The 15,082-nt window shown below is 53.8% G+C and overlaps 1 protein-coding gene across 1 annotated transcript; it reads right to left on the bottom strand.

Annotated features, from left to right (window-relative positions):
* Window positions 1-558: 558 nt before the first annotated feature.
* Window positions 559-14,481, bottom strand: LOC117007534 (bone morphogenetic protein 8B-like). The gene is made up of 7 exons (XM_033080781.1): window positions 14,073-14,481; window positions 7,384-7,576; window positions 5,421-5,569; window positions 4,753-4,947; window positions 4,095-4,174; window positions 3,679-3,789; window positions 559-759 (listed from the first exon to the last, which is right to left on the bottom strand). Exons 1-7 carry the CDS (start codon window positions 14,479-14,481, stop codon window positions 610-612), a joined length of 1,287 nt encoding a protein of 428 aa, XP_032936672.1. The 3' UTR covers window positions 559-609.
* Between the last annotated feature and the right edge of the window lie 601 nt (window positions 14,482-15,082).

The raw sequence follows: 15,082 nt of genomic DNA, 5'->3' as shown, positions 1-15,082 counted from the left end.
CCCAGGAATGGGAGTGGGACATCAGGGATGGGAATGGGACATCCAGAGGGAATAATGGGATATCCAGAGGGAATAATGGGACATCCAGGAGTGGGAATGGGACTCAGAGGTGGGAATGGGGTATTCAGGGGGAATAATGGGATATCCAGGGTAGGAATGGGACGCTAAGGAATGGGAATGGGACATCCAGAGGGAGTAATGGGACATCCAGGAGTGGGAATGGGACATCCAGGGGGAATAATGGGATATCCAGGGGTGGAAATGGGACACCTAGGGATGAGAATGGGATGTCCAGGGGTGGGAAGGGAACATCCAGAGGGAATAATGGGACATCCAGGGGTGGGAATGGGATACCCAGGAATGGGAGTGGGACATCCAGAGGGAATAATGGGCTATCCAGGGTTGGGAATGGGACACTTAGGGATGAGAAAGAGACATCCAGTGATGGGAATGGGAGACTCATGGGTGGGAATGGGACATCCAGGGGTGGGAATGGGACATGCAGGGGTGGGAATGGGACTCAGGAGTGGAAATGGGACATCCAGGGGTAGGAATGGGATATCCAGAGGGAATAATGGGACATCCAGGGGTGGGAATGGGACCTGTCCATCAGTGGCAGCCGCAGGATTTCACCACCATGTTCCTGTGCTTCTTGAGGATGACGTTGTTGTTGCTGTCGTAGTAGAGGACAGAGGTGGCACTGAGCTTGGTGGGGGCACAGCACGCCTTGGGCACGGCCTCAGGCTTCATCAGGTGCACCTGGGGGATGGATGGAGCCCGTCAGCACCAGCAAACGTGGCTCCAGGCGACAGAAAAAGCATCAAACCCACCCAAAAAACCCTGGGTGAATGGGGGGATTATTTCCATCTTTTTGCAAAAATATTTATTCTAAACTGCAGGCAGTCCCTGCTGCGGTTTATATTGGATCAGGGCTCATGGCACTGCGTGGGCCAGGCAGCCCCTTCATTAATTTGGGATTTCAGAGCCCTTTTTTCTCACAAAAACAGACAAATGACTTTAAAAAAACCCCATAAATCACCTCAGCACGAGTCAGGCTCCACTGTGGACAGGGGGGGGTTGTTCCAACAGAGATTCCCCACCCCAAACTTCAAACCTAAAATCCACAACACCTCTGTGAACAGGAGCTTTGGGATCATTTTCCTGCTTTATCCCAGCTCACAGGACACACAGAACCTCCCTGGCTGCCCCCACATGTGCGATTCATTTACGGCCGGGCCAGCCGAGCTCTCCCAGCTCGGAAGTCCGGTGTTTTTGCTCTCCAAACCCTGCTATTTGCAGCTCAGGCTGTGGCTGGCACGGCCCCACAGCCGCCTTTGCCCTGGCTTTTCCCAGAAGGGCCGGATCCAGGTGATTCACATCCTGCCCCAACCGCTCCTCTTTGGGAACAGAGCTGGGTTTAGGGGTGAGGGGTGGGGGGAAAAGGCTCCTCCTGCCTCTGCCAGGAGGGTTCCCTGGTGGGGAGGATCAGGGTTTGACAGAAATGTAAAAAGATTTTTGAATGTGGAATTTGAAGGAGGTATAGAAATGATAGTGGGTTTTGATATAGAGGAGAATTGCTGAGTTGGTTTTACTGGGTGGTTAAGAAGCTGAAGTGAGTTAGAAGAGGCTTTTATGGCTTTGAGTAAAAGATAAATTCACCTCGAACAAAAATGGTTTTAACAAAGCAAAAGGGTTTTCACAGACAAACAAAAATACCATGTTGCAAGTAAAGAAAAAATCTCAGAATTTTCCACTGCAAAAAAAACTGAAAAACAACTTCTACCTTAAACTGAACCCTTTATAATTGGAAAATAGTAACATGAATATAGTAATTAAAAGTATTGATTGATTGTTATGTAATAAAATGCACAGCAAAGAAAGAAATATAATGCTTTATAATGTGAATAAAAAAAACCTTCAAAACTCATGGCTTGCCTATAACCATCAGCTTAGGCTCCCCCACGACCCTCAACTATTGTAAACTTGGTCTGTGCAATAAACAGCACCTTGAAAGCCATGTCTCCATGCAGCTCTTACAGTTCCCAACCCCTGGAAGGGCCCTGGAAGTTTTGTTCATGTCAAAATTAAAACACCTTCAAAGGCTGGGCCGAGGGCTCGGCGCTCCCTGTAATTAACAGCGAGCAGCGGAGCCGGGGTGGCTCTGCCATTGGGAAACCAAACACTCACAGGGCAGGAAATTCCTGAAATTAAACTGCTGGCTGGGATGTGGGGTGGGTTTGGGAAAAAAAAAAACCAACCCAAAAACACCAAGGCATTAAAGGTTTCTTGCTCGGAATATGCTGAGCCCGAGGTTTGGGTGCTGGGGCTGTGGATAAAGCCTCGGAATCAGCTGGGGAGGAGGAGGCAGGGATGACACAGAGACTTTTTGGGGGGCTCTGCTGTGCCCTGTGCTCCCCAGCTCCCTGCCAGGGAAGAGGAGCCATTAACCTGTGAGAAATCATCAGGTTTGCCCCAGCTGCTGTGAAGCTGGAGCAGGATCGTGTGAGCCAGGAAATCAAGAGCTGAGGGAGCTCTGGAATTACAAAATCCCAGGAGCTGCTGTGGCTCAGCCCTTCTGGCTGAGGATGAGGGGCAGAGCTGGGTGCCCTCACTCTGGGTCTCTCCATGAATGCCTTGAAATTCCACTTTGGAATCTCCTCCTTGAAATTCCACTTTGGAATCTCCTCCTTGAAATTCCATTTTGGAACCTCCTTGAAATTCCACTTTGGAACCTCCTTGAAAATTCCATATTGGAATCTCCTGTGAGCCTGTGGTGGGGGCCAGCCTGTGAGCAGCCATCCAGATGTGTGAGCACCCACCTAGATGTGCATTAACTTCTCCAGATGTGAATGAGCCCCTCCAGATGTGCCCGAACCCCGCCAGATGTACAAACACCCACCCAGATGTGCATGAACCCTTCCAGATGGGCATCAACTCCTCCAGATGGGCACGAACCTCTCCAGACGTTCATGAACCCCTCCAGATGTGCATGAGCCTATCTAGGTGGGCATGAACCCCTCCAGATGTGCATGAGCCCACCCAGATGTGCATGAACCCCTCCAGATGTGTATGAACACCTCCAGATGGGCATGAACCCTTCCAGATGGGCATTAACCCTTCCAGATGTGCGTGAGCCCCTCCAGATGTGCACGAGCCCATCTAGACAAGCATGAACCCCTCCAGATGTGCATGAGCCCCTCCAGATGTTCATGAGCCCATCTAGGTGGGCATGAACCCCTCCAGATGTGCATGAGCCCATCCAGATGTTCATGAGCCCTCTTAGATGTGAGTGAACCCCTCCAGATGTGCATGACCCCACCCAGATGTGCATGAGCCCTTCCAGATGTGCATTACCCCACTTAGATGTTCATGAACCCACCCAGATGTGCACGAACCCATCTAGATGAGCATGAACCCCTCCAGATGTTCATGAGCCCACCTAGACGTGCGTTAACCCCTCCAGATGTGCATGAACCCCTCCAGATGTGCACACACCCACCAATTCCTTATTCCAATCCGGAACCCAACCGCACCCTCCCACCTGAACACCCCCAGAGCTCATCCCAAAATCCCGGCTCTTCCTCAGGACCTGCCGGGCTCTGGGTGCTCCCCAGGGCCCCGAGTGTCCCCCCAGGGCCCCGAGTGTCCCCCCAGGGCTGCCCTGGTGGCTGCACTGACCAGGGACTGCAGGATGGCGTGGTTGGTGGCGTTCATGCACGAGTCCAGCGGGAACGCGCACTCCCCCTCGCAGTAATAGGCTGAGTATCCCTGTGGGGCAATCACCCAGTCCTGCAAAAAAATAAAAAAAATAAATATTACATCCAGGGCTTCACCCTTTTTTGCCCCCTCATCCATTCCCCACCTGCACAAACAGCTCAGTCACCTCCTCCCCGTGCCAGCCGGGGTTTGTTTGGATTTTTTGGGTTGAGCCGTGAATTGTTGGGGGTCACCGGTGGGGTTTGGGGTTGGGCAGTTCATGTTTGCCTTCCCAGCTCCATGGGCAAGAAAACCCAGCCTGGGAGGGAACCCAGAGTGGGGAGAAATGGGATTTTATTTTTTTTTTTTGTCATTTACTTCTCCCAGCAGACAAGTACCAGCCAGCCAAGGTCCTGGAAGCTGACGTAGAGCTCGTGGCGCCGGCAGACCTGCCGCCCATCCGTGCTGTGGACAACGTCTGTGGGGAAAGGGCACATTCAGGGAATGGGAATTCCAGAATTTCAGCCCTGAATTCCCCATCCCAGCCTTCCCCTGCAGTCATCCCCTCCCAGAGTTTGGATACAGCCCCTGGGATTGGGATTAGCCCGGGAGAACCAGAGGAGAGGAGCCTTTGCTGCTGCACAAAGGGAAAAGCAGCTCCAGTCTGGCCTATAAATTGATATTTCAATATTAGGATGACAGAATTGAGCTGTGGAAGGGCTGAACCCCAGCTTTGCTCGTTTTGAGGGCTTCCCAAACTCAGAGGTTTCAGGGCCTTCCTGCTCCCCTCCTGCCTGAGCTCTCTGGAGCTGTGACACCTTCCCAGGGCTCCAAAGCCAAGGGCAATGAGGCAAAAATTCCAATATTCAGCAATCCTGACACGCTCACAAAACACCATTTCCTTGAGGGCATCCAACCCAAACCCTCTCTGCACCTCCCAAACTGCAAAAAAAACTCCAATCCTGAAACCTCAGAACTTTTTTCTGCTTGGGATTTCAAGCAGCCTCGTGTTTTCCATAAGGCTGCAGGAAAAAAAAAACAAAAAAACCACCTTACCAAAAATTCCCGGGAGCTTGTTTGGGTGGGGGAGATCGTTGGATTTCTTGGGCTGTCTCCTCCTCGGGGGTTTGGCTGCTCGTGTGACACGGGCAGGGCTGGGGCTGGCTCGGAAAAATGTCACCATGAAGGGCTGCTTGGAGCGGGGTCCCCTGCGCCCCAGGAGCCCGGCAGAGCCCGGATCCACGCTGTGCCCTGCAGGACACGACCATGGAAGGGTTTGTCCTCAATCAGAACTCGTTGGGTTAAAGCAGAGTTTAAAAATAAAGGGATTTTGGGATGTCAAGGGGTTGGAGCCACCTGAGGATTTTGTTCTAAAAAATGGTCGCATGGGGTTATGCAAGGGTTAAAATTTTGTTCCCTGAGGATGGGGTTGGGATTTCTCACTCAGCTGCTCTCTGAGTGCCTTCCCAGCTGGAGCAGATTTAATCCCGTGGGGAAAAGAGGGTTAATCCTGTGCCACACACACAGAGGATCCCTCCAGGTAAAGACTTCATTAATGGGGTTAATTACAGTCCGTGCCACCAGAACCTGCAAACCCAGACTGCTGGCACTCATCACAGCTGGAAATTTAAAATTACACCGAGATCACCCCCCCAGCACATCTGAGACAGCTGAAATTCCTGGGAATCGACCCCAAACGCTGCAGGCAGGTGGGGCACACTCACCATCATCAGTCTCCACGTAGAGCCTCAGCCCCAGGCTGTATTTCTGATCCACTGACCAGTGGTTGCTGGCAGCTGTGACATCAAACACCAGCCAGCCCTCTGTCCCAGCACGCAGGTCCTGCACATCCAGCAGGAACAGGTCAGATTCCCTACAGGAGCAGGGAAACAGGTGAGTAACAGCACCCGAAGGGCTCCAGCAGGAGGATAATGAATGGAAATGACTCGGAGCTGTGTCTGGACAGATCCCTGTGCTGGACACCGTGGGGGTGTCCTGGCAGCTGCCCTGGGAAAAGCTCCCTCCCCAGCCGGGTGGGAATGCCAGGGAGTGGCTCTACCCTGTGGGAAAGTGTGGGAGCAGCCGGACACGGCTGGGGCGGGGTGGGAAGGGACAGCCCGGAGCTGGTCCCCATTCCTGCCTCATCCCCAGCATCTTCATCTCAATTCCCATCCCCATCATCTTCAATTCCATCCCCATCATCTTCAATTCCATCCCCATCACCCCATTCCCACTCACATTCCTGACATCTTCATCCCCATTCCCATTTTCATTCCTGTACCCATCCCTATCCCCATCAACCTTGTTTCCATTCCTATTCCCCATTCCCATTCCTTTCCCATGCCCTGCATTCTCACCCCCATTCCCACCATCTTCATCCCTATTTTCATTCCCACTCCTTCCCCATCCTCATCATCTTCATCCCCATCTCCCTCATTCTCACCCCCATTCCCATCTTCATTCCTATTCCTATTCCTATTCCTATTCCTATTCCTATTCCTATTCCTATTCCTATTCCTATTCCTATTCCTATTCCTATTCCTATTCCTATTCCCATCCCCATCTTCTTCACTCCCTTATCCATTCACATTCTCATTCCCACTCCCATTCTCATCCCCATCATCTTCATCCCCCTCATTCTCATCCCCATTCCCATCATCTTCATCCCTATTTTCATTCCCATTCCCTTCCCATCTTCTTCACTCCCCCACCCTTTTCCATCCCCACCATCCTCATCCTGATCCCCATCGCCACCTCCTTCATCCCCATCCCCAATCTCGTCCCCTTCTCATCTTGATCCTCAATCCCATCCCCATCACCCCAATCCCATCCCATCCCAATCCCCAATCCCATCCTGATCCCCAATCCCATCCCCATCACCCCAACCCCATCCCCACAATCCCATCCCCATCATCCCAATCCCATCCCCATCACCCCAATCCCATCCTGATCCCCAATCCCATCCCCATCATTCTCATCCTGATCCTCAATCCCATCCCCATCACCCCAATCCCATCCCCATCATTCTTATCCTGATCCTCAATCCCATCCTAACCCCAAATCCCATCCCCATCCCAAATCCCATCCTGATCCCAAATCCCATCCCCATCCTGATCCCCAATCCCATCCCCATCATCTCAATCCCATCCTGATCCCCAATCCCATCCCCATCACTCTCATCCTGATCCCAAATTCCATCCCCATCCCAAATCCCATCCCCATCACCCCAATCCCATCACCCAAATCCCATCCCCATCACCCCAATCCCATCCCCATCACCCCAATCCCATCCCCATCATTCTCATTCCCATCATCCCAATCCCATCCCCATCATCCCAATCCCATCCCCATCATCTCAATCCCATCCCCATCTCCCCAATCCCATCCCCACAATCCCATCCCCATCATTCTTATCCCTATCCCCAATCCCATCCCTTTCTCATCCTGATCCCCAATCCCATCCCCATCATTCTCATCCTGATCCCCAATCTCATCCCCATCCCAAATCCCATCTCCATCTCTCCAAAGCCATCCCCAATCCCATTCCCATCTCCCAATCCCATCCCCATCCCAAATCCCATCCCCATCACCCCAATCCCATCCCCATCTCCCAATCCCATTTTCCCAATCCCATACCCACCCCCCATCCCCATTCCCCCCCCGTTCCCGTCCCTCCCAGCCCCTCACCTGTTGGAATGCTGCGCAGCCACCTCGTAGATGCTGATGTGGATGCTGCTGTTGCCCTGGCTGGGCACCCCCCGGGATTTGTAGATGCGGAATTCCGCCGCCGTCACCGCCTCCCCCGCCGGCACCTGGGTCAGGTCGAACCTGAACTCCTTCCAGTAGGGTTTGGGAGAGAACAGATCCCGGTCCTGCTCCACTGAGAGGAAAAAAAAAGGGTCAGGGATGGCTGATCCAAGGCTGGAACCTCCCCACTGAGCTCCTCCAAATGGATTTTGGGGACAAAACCCCCCTGGTTCTGAATTCTCATCTCCTCAAAGTTTGGATCTGTTCCCTCCCCTATTCCTGCAGTTTGTTTTGCTGTGAACCCACCAGCTTCCCCTCCTAGCCCTCTTCCTCTTTTATTCATTAAAACTGAAATAATTTATATTAAATTTCAAAGCACAAAACGCTGGCTGTGGGAGGAGCACAGAGGATGTGCTGTGCTTTAGGGTGCAGCCAAAAAAATTGAAGTTTTGGGGGTCAGCAGGATCATCTGGAGCAGGAATTGGGGTTTTGGGGGTCAGCAGGATCATCTGGAGGAGGAATTGGGGTTTTGGGAATCAGCAGGATGATCTGGAGCAGGAATTGGAGTTTTGGAAATCAGCAGGATCATCTGGAGTAGGAATTGGGGTTTTGGGAATCAGCAGGATCATCTGGAGCAGGAATTGAGGATTTGTGAGTCAGCAGGATCATCTGGAGCAGGAATTGGAATTTTGGGAATCAGCAGGATCATTTGGAGCAGGAATTGGGATTTTGGGAATCAGCAGGATCATTTGGAGCAGGAATTGGGGTTTTGGGAATCAGCAGGATCATTTGGAGCAGGAATTGGGATTTTGGGAATCAGCAGGATCATTTGGAGCAGGAATTGGGGTTTTGGAAATCAGCAGGATCATCTGGAGCAGGAATTGGAGTTTTGGGGGTCAGCAGGATCATCTGGAGCAGGAATTGGAATTTTGGGGGTCAGCAGGATCATTTGGAGCAGGAATTGGGATTTTGGGAATCAGCAGGATCATCTGGAGCAGGAATTGGGGTTTTAGAAATCAGCAGGATCATCTGGAGCAGGAATTGGGATTTTAGGGGTCAGCAGGATGATCTGGAGCAGGAATTGGGATTTTGGGAATCAGCAGGATCATCTGGAGCAGGAATTGGGGTTTTGGGGGTCAGCAGGATCATCTGGAGCAGGAATTGGGATTTTCCAAACTTTTCCTGCTGCAGACAATCCCAGGGCTCATCACTGGATATCACAGGTCCAAAAGATTTGTCCACAAGTCAAAATTTATCCACAAGTAAAGATTTTCAGGCTGTGTGTTTTTGGGGAGTTGATTATCAGGTCACTAAAAAAACTCCTCCCTTTTCCCTGAAAACTCCTTATTTCTCTGTCACACCGGGACAGGAAAAATCTGATTTTATTTTGTTCACTGTAAAGAATAAACCTTCCTTTCTCTATGGTAATGCAACCCCCACAGTTTTGCTAATGTGCAATTATTTCCTTCGAATTGTTCTTTAAAAATATCCCAATCTTCCTAGCCTGAGTATAATTAAATTTATGATTAAATATGATTCAATGTGACTAAAGCTTCTCCTGCTTCAGGCCAGAAGCAACCAATTCAACCTGGCGCTTACTTTTGAAATTAAAACCAACAAATAATTAACTAAATCAAAAATAAACATTTTTTAACCAATTCCAAGGAGGAAATATTCCAAATTTAATCCACCATAATCTTTCCACTCCCATTTACAGAGAGCAGCACATCCCTCCAAACCCAACAGATTTCACTGATGCACCCACAACATTTATTTTCCTTCTCCTTCTTATTTTTTCCTTTTTTTTTTTTTTTTTTTGCCCCCTATTTTTTATATTTTTATTTTTATTTTTTTTTTTTAGCAAATCCCACATTCCCTCCAGCTCCTGGCCTCACCACAAGTTGTGTTATAAAAAAAGCCCAGGGCAGGGCGGATGCGGAGAGCGCTTCCTGCTCCTCTGGGGACGCTGCCAGCTGTGGCAGGAGATTCTGTGGGGACCTGACCCATCCCTGTCCCCCTCTGGGGGTGACACAGAACCCCAAAAACCTTCTGCAATCCCTCAGCCTCTCCCCTTTTTTATTCCACCATCCCATCCTGGGTTGGTTTTATTGTGCTGCCAAAATTGCTGAGGGTTTGTGGCGCTCGCAAAATTCTTAAATTCGCCCCCAAAACGCAAGCAGAGGAGTCAGTTCTGTTTTTTAGTCCCCAGTGGGTGTCCCATGGGACATTCAGGTACAGAGTTGTGTCCCTTGGGTGTTTTTGGTCCTAAATTTTTGGCTGGATCCCAAGGGTGGGCAGAGGGATTTTTGTGCCACAGCCAAGGAGGTCACACCAGATAAAAAAAAAGACAAAAAAAGTGATTTTTGTCTCTAGAGAAGAGTGAAACCTCATTTAAAATTTTAAATTTCCTGCTGCTGTGGAAGTGATGGAGGGGATTTGGTGGGAGGGGAACCCAGGGACCCCTTGGTGAAATCCTAAAGGGGCTGCAATTAGTGAGCTCCTTGATGAACCCAAATAATCCGGATCAGACATGATTTGGCATGAAATTCTGGGAGGAATCCCTGAATTCTCTGAAAAAAAAAAAAAAGGGAACCCCTTGAGAGGGGGAGAATTGAGGGAGAAAAAAAAAGGGAACCCCTTGAGAGGGGGAGAATTGAGGGAGAAAAAAAAAGGGAACCCCTTGAGAGGGGGAGAATTGAGGGAAAATCTTCCCCTGCTGTGCCACAGCAGCTCGGAGAGGGATCAGCATCGCTGAGTTTGCTGCTAAAATAGAAATGCTGGTGAGATGGGAGAGCTGGGGGTGCTCAGGTGCTGCTGGGGGTGTGCTGGAGGTGCCTCCCCGCTGGTTTTGGGGTGCCTGGGAACCTGCCCCCGATCTGGGTTGACTCAGCCACACCACCAACCCTCAATTATCCGTGGGCGGATGATCCGGATTGCAGAGGAGACGCACAGAAAAAAAAAAGCCCAACCCAAGCGCTTTTCTCTCCTTTCCCCCTCCTTTGGCATCATCCCCAGGAGCTGCTGCATCTTCCCCCGAAGCTGAATGTGCTCCCTGTGCTCTGTGCTCCCCAAAAAAACGATATAAAAATGATATAAAAATGATTATACACCGATATAAACGACTTTGTCGCCGTTCCCCTGGCAGGGGATGCCCAGCTCCATCCCAGCCGAGCCTCCTGGTGTCTCCCTGAACATTCCCAGATCTCTTCCCACATCCCACCCTTCCTCCTGCTCCCCAGGTTATTCTTAGCTGCACGTTTTTCTCTGTGCACTTGCTGGGATTCTATAAAGGGAGCATCAGTCGTAATTACCGGCCCTGGCTGCTCCCGACGGGTCCCCACGATCATTTCAGACACCAAATTAAAAGGAAATGCCGGGATATTCAACCACATCAAGTGCTCTGGGTCCTAAAATAGGTTTAAAGGAGATGCAGGGAAGATGCTGTCCCTCACTAGCAAGCAGGAAAAAATAAGTTCTGGAGGTTTTGTGAAGTGGGGAGGGATTTAGGAGGTTTCCCAACACATCCAGACTCCCAGTTTGCCTCATGGGTGTTTCCTTCACCCACTGGGAGCTGCAGGACACAGGCTCGGCTCTGGACACCCCCAATTTAGGCTGGGACAGAGCCTTGGTCCTGCCCTAAACACCAGCCAGGAGCACCGTGGATCCCAGGGATTTATTTGGGATTTATTTGGGATTTATTTGGGATTTATTTTGGGATTTATTTGGGATTTATTTCCCATTAAAACACACATGGAGGGTCCATCCAAGCACTGGCACCTTGGCACAGGTTACCCTGTGAAAAGGAGGCTCAAATGGCTGCAAAACGAAGCCAGGGGTGGGAAAATCCTGATCCAGCTGTTGACAGCAGCTGGATTTCAGGAGTGATTGTGTGGGGGGTGAGGGCAGTGGGTGAGGAACTTCCAGCACATCCCAACTCCTAAAATCCGACTGAAGAGGTTCCCCTGAGCTCCCACCCCACATTTCTGGCTCCCTGAAGTGCCTGGGGGGCTGTGGCTGCTCTTGCCAAGGTGTCCTCATTCCCCTCCAGGGCTCCCTGGATTTTCCAGGAAAATGTTGGCAGTGGGCACAGCTTGGTCCCAAAGAGCCTCATGGAATCACAGACTGCTTTGGGTGGGGAGGAACCTCAAAGATGATCTGATTCTGAGTCCTTGCCATGGAGGGAAAGGGGGGATGTGTGTGCAGGGGTGCCCTGGGGGGCTTGGGAATGCTGTGAGTGCCCTCACCCCCTTCCCATTACAAATCTCTGCTCCACAATTACACCCTGCCCATACCCATGAGTCACAGCTGAGGAGAAATCCCAAATCCCAAATCCCAAATCCCATCCTCACCCAAAAACCCCAAATCCCACCTGGGATTTGCTCTGCAATAGCACAGCTCAGGTTTTATCCTCGCTCTGGGAGGAGTAAAAAGGGTGGGAGGGGTGGATCCAGCATCACCAAACGCAGCTGGGGGTGCCCTGGCTGCCCCTGTCCCCCAAATTTGTACCCAGGGAGGTTGTCACTCCCCTTTCCCAGGAACAAAGAGGTCCAGGAGCCCGATGGGGCACAGACCTTCCCCCATTTGCATGTCCCATCAGGATAATTGTGCAGCTAGTTATGTATGCAAACGAGAGCTGGCCTTCTCCCACAAGAAAACCCTTCTTTAATTAACATGAAGGGGCTGACGAAGCCGCAGAAATCAAAGCCATTCAAATTGAAGGCTGGAGCTGTGCTCCCCAACTCCTGGCTACTCCAGGGGTGCTGGGAAGGGGAGCAGTGTCCCTGTGACACCTCAAAAACACCCCTGAACATCCCACTCCGGGTGCCATCAGACCTTTTAAAGCCCATTTTGGTGCTTGGGTGTTGTCCCAAGGGCTGAGGGGATTTGGGATTTCAGTTTTTTGTCTCTTTGCCGGGATGCTGAGCTGCACCAGATCCCTCAGGACTGTCCCAGGGACACTCCTCACACCCACTCCTGGTGCAGGGGCTGTAGGAACGAGTGGGAGACACCTCTAGAGCCCCTCCCTCGCCTAAACCTCCTCCCAAAGGTGCAGATCCCCCTCCCTGCCTCCAAGGAAGGATTCTCCCCATCCTCAGAGGCGCTTTGTGCTTGGGGCATCCCTTAAGCAACGAGCAGTGGCAGGGAAAGCTCCACATCCGAACTTCTGATCTGCAAATCCCGCTGGGCTCAGGCTCCTGGGAGAGGATCCAACCCCTGCCGAGGGTTTGTGGCCCCGCTGGTGCTGGGAACGGCTCTGCAGCCTGGAAATCCCAGGGATGCTGGAGCTGGAGCCTGGTAACCAGCTGGACGGGATTCCAGCAGTAATGAACAGCCTCGAGGGTTTTATTTGGGTTCAGTGTCCCACCGAGGGTCACCCTGCTGCTGTCCCTGAGATGGGGAGGGCAGGGTGGGCGAGCCTCCCTCAGCTCCCCCTGCTGCAGGACATTTCCCTTCTCCATTTCCCCTATTTTACATTTCCTTTCTCCATCTCCCCTTTTTTACACTTCCCTTCTCCATCTCCCCTTTTTACAGGAGCTGGGATTCATCCCAACCTTCACCCAACACTCGCGTCCCTCACGGCCACCGTGTCCCTCCCCGTTATCGAGCTTAACTCTGGGCAGAAGAGTTCCTTATTCGAGCAAGCCCTGAGAAACCACCCCGGGCCCGAGGGATGCTCGGAGCTGCCGGTACCACAATCACGGACCCGGAGTTCGGGCTGGGCTGGGCTCAGCCCGGTGTCCCCGGTGTCCCCGGTGTCCCCTCGGTGCTGTCCCCGCTCTGCGGGCTCAGCCGTCTCCTCCTCGCCGGTCCGGCCCGTCCGTTCCTGTCGCTTTTGTCCCCTCGGTCCCCCCCGGGTCCCGGATCATCCCCGCGCAAACTCCGGTGCGCTCCGATCTCCCCGATACGGACAAAGCCACCGGGACCCTGCCCGCACATCGCGGTGTCACCTCCCCGTGTCACCTCCCGGTACCCTCGGTGAGCCCCGGTGCGCTCCGATCGTTCCGATATCCCCGGTCCTGCCAAAATCGCCGGGATCCTTCCCGCACATCCCGGTACCCCCGGAAATCCACGGTGCGCTCCAGTTCTCCCGGTGCCCCGAATATCCCGGTGTCCCCCGGTCTGTCCCTATCCCCTAGGTGTCCCCCGGTGCCTCCCGGTGTTCCCGGTGCGCTCCAGTTCTCCCGGTGCTCCGAATATCCCGGTGTCTCCCGGCCCGTCCTGATACACCCGGTGTCCCCCGGTGTCCCCCGGCCCGTCCCGATCCCCCCGGTGCCTCCCGGTGCGCTCCAGTTCTCCCGCCGCCCATATCATCCCGGTGTCCCCCGGTCTGTCCCGATCCCCCCGGTGCTTCCCGGTGCTCCCGGTGCCCCGAACATCCCGGTGTCCCCCGGTCTGTCCCTATCCCCTCGGTGTTCCCCCGGTGCCTCCCGGTGCTCCCGGTGCGCTCCGGTTCTCCCGGTGCCCCGAACAGCCCGGTGTCCCCCGGTGCCTCCCGGTGCTCCCGGATCGCTCCGGTGCTCCCGGTGCGCTCCAGTTCTCCCGGTGCCCCGAACATCCCGGTGTCCCCCGGGCCGTCCCGATCCCCCCGGTGTCCCCCGGTGCTCCCGGTGCCCCGCAGCGATTCTCACCCATATTAACGAGGCTGACCACGGTGTCCGCCCGGCTCACCACGCTGCCGGGCGGGGGGCTCTGCGTGCTGAGCCCGGTGAGCACCGGGCGCGACACCGCCGCTTCCTCACCCTCCTCCTCCTCCTCCTCCCCGGCCACGGCGTGGTACAGATCGAGCATGAAGAGCGGAGCTGCGGCGGCGGGGACGCGGGCGGGGGAGCGGGGCCGGGGCCGGCCGGGCAGCCCCAGCACGGCCAGGATCTCCCGCTGCACATCCCGGCGCTCGCCGCCGCTCAGCCGCCGCTGCGGGACCCCGGCCGAGTGCAGGCGGCGGCGGAGGACGCTGCCGCTGCCCAGCTGGCACAGCACGGCCGCCACCCAGAGCAGTGCCACTGCCCCCCGCCGCCCCCCGCCCGCCCCGTGCCCCATGGCACCGCCGGGACCCCCCGCCCGCCCAGCCCGGTGCGGTGCGGCCCCGGCTCCGGTGCCGGCGGGGTGAGGGAAAGGGATGGTCCCTGCAGCGGCACCGCCCCGGCACCGGGACGGCCCGGTCGTCCCCGCCCGGTGGCTGCGGGGCATGGGGAGCATCGCTGGGCATGAGAAGGGGCAGGCGCCCAAAGGAGCAGAGACCAAAATTCGTGGGAATGCATCGCTATGGATGGTTGTCCTCGTGGGTATCCAAAGCCGTGGGGTCCCACCCTCACTCACACCCAAAATCATGGGCACACGTGTCCAGGGATGCTCCTGCGGGTGGGTGAACAAACCCACGGGAATCCATTCCGAGAGATGCTCACCTCATGTCTAAGGAGGGAAACCCTTCCCTTGTGGGAACCCAAATCCAGAGGCAGCCCCCTCCCTGGCACCTAAAATTCCTGAATATTCACACCAAGGGATACTCACCTTGTGGGAACCCAAATCCAGGGGTACCCACCGTCCCTGGCACCCAAATCCATGAACATTCACACTCACCTCGTGGGAAATCAAATCCAAGAGCACCCACTCTCCCTGGCACCTAAAATCCATGAATACT

The sequence above is a fragment of the Catharus ustulatus genome, chromosome 26, assembly GCF_009819885.2.
Source record: "Catharus ustulatus isolate bCatUst1 chromosome 26, bCatUst1.pri.v2, whole genome shotgun sequence".
Taxonomy (NCBI): Eukaryota; Metazoa; Chordata; class Aves; order Passeriformes; family Turdidae; genus Catharus; species Catharus ustulatus.
This window is presented reverse-complemented; position numbering and strand designations above follow the sequence as displayed.

What these genes read in the sequence shown, in the direction of transcription:
- LOC117007534 (XM_033080781.1), bottom strand. Translation starts at nt 14,481, where the DNA reads ATGGGGCACGGGGCGGGCGGGGGGCGGCGGGGGGCAGTGGCACTGCTC. An exon ending in CTACGTGGAGACTGATGATG is followed by an intron (nt 4,948 to 5,420) that starts GTGAGTGTGCCC and finishes CGTGTCCTGCAG; the next exon opens with GGCACAGCGTGGATCCGGGC. An exon ending in TCCAGGACCTTGGCTGGCTG is followed by an intron (nt 3,790 to 4,094) that starts GTACTTGTCTGC and finishes ATTTTTTTGCAG; the next exon opens with GACTGGGTGATTGCCCCACA.